The sequence below is a fragment of the Sorex fumeus genome, unplaced genomic scaffold (genome assembly GCF_029834395.1).
Source record: "Sorex fumeus unplaced genomic scaffold, SorFum_2.1 ptg000043l, whole genome shotgun sequence".
In the NCBI taxonomy this organism is placed as follows: Eukaryota; Metazoa; Chordata; class Mammalia; order Eulipotyphla; family Soricidae; genus Sorex; species Sorex fumeus.
Genome location: NW_026606100.1, coordinates 39,022,592 through 39,028,591, shown reverse-complemented (window position 1 = coordinate 39,028,591; position 6,000 = coordinate 39,022,592). Strand labels below are relative to the sequence as shown.

At 50.3% G+C, this 6,000-nt stretch overlaps 1 protein-coding gene across 3 annotated transcripts in view; it reads left to right on the top strand.

Moving 5' to 3' along the window:
* Positions 1-1,787: 1,787 nt before the first annotated feature.
* The window catches only part of XPNPEP1 (X-prolyl aminopeptidase 1), a 49,848-nt gene continuing 45,635 nt past the window's right edge, over positions 1,788-6,000 (top strand). For 2 of the 3 annotated variants that reach the window (XM_056120395.1, XM_056120394.1), the window contains exon 1: positions 1,788-1,920. In XM_056120395.1, the coding sequence (XP_055976370.1) occupies positions 1,889-1,920 (32 nt within the window). In that variant the 5' untranslated portion in view covers positions 1,788-1,888. The remainder of the gene's footprint in view (positions 1,921-6,000) is intronic. The other variant, XM_056120396.1, reaches the window with a different exon arrangement.

The following is a 6,000-nucleotide window of genomic DNA, read 5'->3' as shown; positions in this document are numbered from 1 at the left end:
TGTTGGAGTACACGGAGCTTAGCTCCAACAGTAAATATCATCTTTTTTTTTCAAAGTGGTCATTTTTTATTTTTCAAATGTTTCCAAAGTGATAACTCTGTTTAGTGCTGTTCTAAACACCAGGGTCATAACCATGAACCGAGAGCCAATTTCTCTATTCTTGAGAACTATACATTCTGGAGAATATTCATTCACGCAGAAAACTTAAGAGACTTAGTATAAGTCTGGCATTGACCATCATTAATACAACACAATTCTTGCACAGATGGGAATAGCATGGGTATCCTTGTGTACGTGTGCATGTTTTTGTGCACGCCAGGGGAGTCAGAATATAATACAGGAAATTAAATTTTTTAAAACTATGTTTCAAGGTCATAAATGCTAAATAAAAAGGGGAATTAGATTTTTTTTTTTGCACAATTTTAAATAGAGTGTTAAGAGAAGTCTTACTGAGGTTCTACTTGAAGGCAAGGTAAGGGGAAGATGAAGGAGAAAGTCTAAGAGGCCCTGGGGTTTGAATGTGCCCAGTCAGCTCTTTCAAGGGTAGCAAGAAGGCCAGTTTATATAGAGCAGAGCACTTGCAGTGAGAGTAGCAGGAAATGAGATTGGGGCATATCTAAGTGAGTGTGAATAGAAGTCATCGGGAAGTGCTACACAGAGGAGAAGCATGACGTCCAACATGAGAGCCGTGATCTGTATTTAGGCTAGGCTGTGTGGGTGTGGGATGGCAACAGGAAGGCCAGTGTCATCCATGACACTGGTGAGATGGCAGACTAGGGGAGGCCGGGTGGAGGCGGTAGGAGTGCCAGTGGGGTGTTTAGTTTGAGGCGGGGACAACGCAATCTTCAGACAGACTGGATGTGGGGTCTGAAAGAACAGAGGCAGGAATGGCTCCAGTATTTTTGGCATGAGCATTCGAGAGAATGGAGCAGTCACTGATGAAACTGGAGGAAACTGGTGGGGCTCATTTTTGTTTTGTTTTTGGTGTAGTGAGTCAGACGCACTCCCCACTCCCCCCACCACCCCCCAGTCCCAGCGTGGGAATCGAACCCGATTCCTACACACAAGGAGCGTCTGCTCTTCCACTGAGTCACAGGCCTGCCTCCAGAAGCACCCTTAGGACGATGTGTTCAGGGGGAAGCGCCGATTTGTTGCCTGAGTAGAGTGGGCAGCAGGATTTAAAAATATTTTTTATTTTAATGAATCACCATGAGATACAATTACTGACTTATAAAATTTCATGATTGCGTTTCAGTCGAACAATGTTCGAGCACCCATCCCTCCACCAGTGCCCATTCTCCACCACCAATGTTCCCAGTATCCCCTCCCCCACCCCCATCCCTTCCCATCCCCCTGCCTCCGTGGCCGGCACAATTCCTCTTTCTCTCTCCTTTGGGTGTCATGGTTTGCAATACAGGTACTAAGCTGGCTGGAGGAGCACAGGGGCCCTGTATTTGGGGGCCCATCTCTGAAAAGCTCAGGAAAGGGCTACGTCCCCTTTGTCATCTCTATCAGAAAGGCCGGAACGGGTGAGAGCGGCCCATCACGGCGCAGCACTTTTAGCCCCCGAAGTCCTTCTTTCTATTTCTCGTGGAGGACCGGGTCTAAAAGCGCGCAGACGTGAGAGCGAAGGGGTGGCAGCGCATCCTCCATCTGCTGCCGGGATACGGGCAGAAACTTGCCGCGCACACAGCCTTAGCGACCCGAGCCTGCCGCGCTCCGGGGGCGGGGCCTGCGAGGGGGGCGGGGCGGACGCGCTGACGTCACAGAGGAGGCGTGGCCTCGGGCGCGGAGCGCGGGCCTCCGCTGGGTCCCTCCCTGCCGCCGGCCGGCGGGTGATCAGCTGGTCTGCGCTCCCCTGACGTGCACCCGGGCACGTCACCGCCGAATGGCAGCCTCCAGAAAGGCACCGCGAGTAAGGTGAGGGGAACTCCGCCGGCGAGCCGGCGTCCGGGCAGCGCGCGGCCCCCGCCCCCCGGGGCCCGGCGCGCGTGGTGCACCCGGGAGGGCAGGGCCGAGCGGGCGAGGAGCGGCGGGAGCTGCCGGCGCGCCCGGGTCGAGGCCAGGGCCGCTCCGAGCAACCCCCGAGCCCGAGCCGGGGAGGGTGCCGAGCAAGTTCCGGGGGGGTCTCTAAGGGGATCTCGGGCTGTCGCCGGCCGCCCCAGCCGCGTCCCCGCAGCGAGCTGCGACGCGCGGCCCGAGGGGGCGGGGACCACCGGCGCCCGCCCGGCCCCGCAGGAAGGCCCCGGTGCTTGCAGGAAGTTGGTCCCTCTGCGTCCCGCCTGGGCTGCGGGGACGCGAGCCCCGGCGCTCGCACCGCTCCCCCGGAAATCAAACCCGCAAATGACAGTCCCGACAAATCCCACAACCTGCAGTTCGCAGCCGGGTCTGTCCGTGCCGCCGCCTCTCAGATCGGCAGCCGCGACCCCTGCCCGCTCCTGGGCGTCATTTGCAGGAAGATCCCTGCAGTGATCGGCCCCCGGGTACCTCTCCGTCTCACGTTAAGCACTTTTCGGCCAGTTTTCCTCCCTCCACCACCAAGGTGTATTGACCAGAGCAGGCCATCACGTGGGAAGATGGGACCACACTTTCAGAGTCTACACAGGCCAGAAGCCAAACTTCGGGAGAGCCCACGCCAGGGTTCCCCAGTCTCTGACCCACGTCCACGCTGAGCCTTGAATGAATGAATGACTCGGCAGTGTAGACAGACCCACTTGCTGAGCAAGGACCATGGCTCAAGCTTGTGCTCCTGAGTGGACAGATCCCAGGCTGACCTCGGCTTGAACTTGACCTTGCCGCCACATGTCAGGGATGGTGGAGAACTGGACCTGTCCCCTGGAAGGGTGTGGCAAGGTGCAGCAAACCAGCAGGTGGTGGTGGTGGGGGAACTTCCTGTAAAGAGCAGAAGTGGCAGCAGGCAAGTGGTCAAGACTGATAGCAGCCTGATAGGACCAAATGGACTTTGCCAGGTTCATAGAATCACAACGTTTTGGGGACCGGAGAGTCATCTGGTAGAGCCTCACCTTATGAGTTTCACAGGCAACTGAGAGGCTGAGCGAATGGTGGGATGGAGTGTGTGTGTGTGTGTGTGGGGGGGGTGGCTGTTTGTTCCAGATTCCTCTTATAAGTGGCAGAATGTGAGTGCCATTCAGTTTAAACTTCTATTTTAAGTGATGGAAATTTAGCTCAAAAATGAATTAGGCTTCTGGACTAGCAAGGTCCAAGAGACCAGTACTGGCATTCAACTTTACCTTGCGATTATGTCTTTTTGGCTCTGATTTCTTCAGTGTTGGCTTCATTTTCAGGTAGACGACTTCTTTATGGCAAGTCAGGTGTTTCTGAACTGAAAGTGCCAGCAGAAATAGAAGGTTCCAGCAAAAATTCAGATAGAGCTGAATTCTCATTATCTTGTGCCCATTGGGCTGATTTGATCCTAGTCCTTCCATCCCTGAGCTAGCCAGGTGACTGGAGAAATGGAAAAACTGGGTGTGGGTCCTAGGTTTGCCTGAACAAGCAGAAAGACTTATCTGAACTCTGGTACTGCGTGAGCAATCTTTCCTCATTCTCCAAAGGAAAATCAGGGTGACAGTAATCAAAAGGAGGAGAGATGGGTTCAGAGATCACAATTCCTGCTTCTCCACCCCAGAACTTGTCCAGTCTACCCAGGTTTCCCCTTGCGCTGTATTGAGCAGCTCTGTCCTTGTTTTTTGCTCCTTCCTGAATGATAAACATGTTATTCTTATCATATGCACTGGGGTAAGGGAAGGGGTCATCCTATCCCTGTTGGGATTTCTTGGCAAAAGGGGAGGAAAATGTGCCGTAACCATCTTATGCACACCGTGAATTTCTGCCTTCTTTTCTTTTTACCTGCCTCAGCTCACATCACCACATTCACACCAGGGAAGTCCTGGGAAGGAGGAGCAGAGCACAGAGCTGGGAGTCAGAAGACCAGGACTCTGGTGCTCACTTAACTCTGTCTCACTAGTAGCTTTGAGGTCTTGAGCTGTGTTCGGTTTGTTGTTTCTCAGTTTGTTTGCTAGAAACTGGGAGGGAGCTAGATCGGAAGGACTCCTGAGCTCCCTTCTAGCGGTGATTTTGGATGATGACCCTGCTCTGATGGAGAGCCTAAGATTATCTAAGCAAGTGGAGAGTGGATGTGTGTTGGTCTCCGCAGAGCCCAGCATATGCACAGGTGCAGGGTGTCTAATTTTAGCTGCTCCGTGGCTTCTTTGATCCTTGCAGGTAGAGGTGATGATCACAGAGAGAGCTTGAACTTCAGAGGTTTCAGTCTTGGCAGAAACTGAGGTGTAATAGCCTGTGGCAGATTATCTTTGTTTTTCTGTTAAGTGGATAAAGAACTAAGTAATTTGCCTCCAGTTCTCTCGTGCTGTGCCTAAGTTATTCACTGGGACCAGTTTTACTTTCGACTGTGTAGAGATGTTGACTTCCTAGTCTCCCCATCTTATAAATCTGTTGCAGAGATGGGACAGCAGGTAGGGTGCTTGCCTTGCATGTGGCCCACCTGGGTTCAACCCCCATGGCCCGGCACTCCATATTCTTCCTTGAACCTGCCAGGTGTGATTCCTGAGCATAGAGCTACGGTTAAGCTCTGAGCACCACTGTGTATGGTCCAAAAACAAATAAAAAAAAAAGATTCAGTAATAATAACATTGAAACAGTAAAGTGCCTATGAATAAATCGAATAAAAATAGCATAGAACTTGCACTCTGAAAACCAAAAATCTTTTGTGAAAGAAGTTAAAGACCAAAACAAATAGGTTTGGGGCCATATATGACAGTGCTCAGGGGCCACTCCTGGCTTCAGTGCTCAGGAAACTATATGATGCTGGGGCTTGAACCTGAGCCTCTGTCCTGCCAAGCTGTGCTCCATTCCGTTGAACTGCCTTCTTGGCCCAACATTCATCTTTTTTTTAATACTAAGAATGGTATCTGGGGATCTGCAATTTTCTCAGTCAAGAATTTGCCTTTGCAGGCATCTGAGAGTAGGCCTAGAATGATTGGTAAAAAGTCTTTATCTTCTGGCTGTGCAGTAGACTGAGTTGACTTGGATTCCTCTTCTACTACTACTAGAAAATGTTGGGTAAATTATAACTAAATTACCTCAGATTCTCTGCATTCCTTCCTTTCTCTCAGGTATTCCAGCCATACTCTGCTTTACTTTGTTTCATGGGATTCAGACTTTATCTGACAGATTTTACTCTTGTTTTGTGTCTATTGCTTCTCCTCCCATATCCTTTTGTCAACCCCTTCCTGCCCATAAAAGCCTCTTGTGATTGTAGATGTCTGTTTTGTTCATTGCTCTGTCTAGAAAAGGACCTGCATCGTGGAAGATTCTCAGGAAATACATGTTAACTGATTCGACCTGAAAGAAGGAAATTCTCAGGTGTCAGAATTTTAGGGGAACTTACTAATTTTTAGAATTTTTCCCATTTTTATTGAGGCACAGCGGTAGGGCTTTCACCTTACAAGCGGCCAACATGGCCGACCCGAGTTCGATTCCTCCGCCCCTCTCGGAGAGCCCGGCAAGCTACCGAGAGTATTCGATATGCCAGACACAGTAACAACAAAGTCTCCAATGGAGACGTTACTGGGCCCGCTCGAGCAAATCGACGATCAACGGGAGGGCCTTTACCTTTACCTATTGAGGTACCAGGATTTACAATACTGTTAATCATACTTTCCATGCTTGCATCATGCTGATGCCACTCTTACCATCAGAGAACCCGCTTCTCTCCATCAGTGCCCGAGGAACCCTCCCATTCATAAGCTCATTTCTATGGACAAAATTTTTAGTTCTGTCGACTTAGACAATATTTTTTTGCCCCTTTCCTATGTTTCCTATATGGGAGAGATATTTCTCTCATTTATTGTTTTTAAAAATTTTATTGTGGAGGTGATGATACCCACACATGTATAGATTAATAGAGCTCATCTCCTAGAATTCCATGAAATTGTAGATCAGAGGTTTATGGATAAGAAA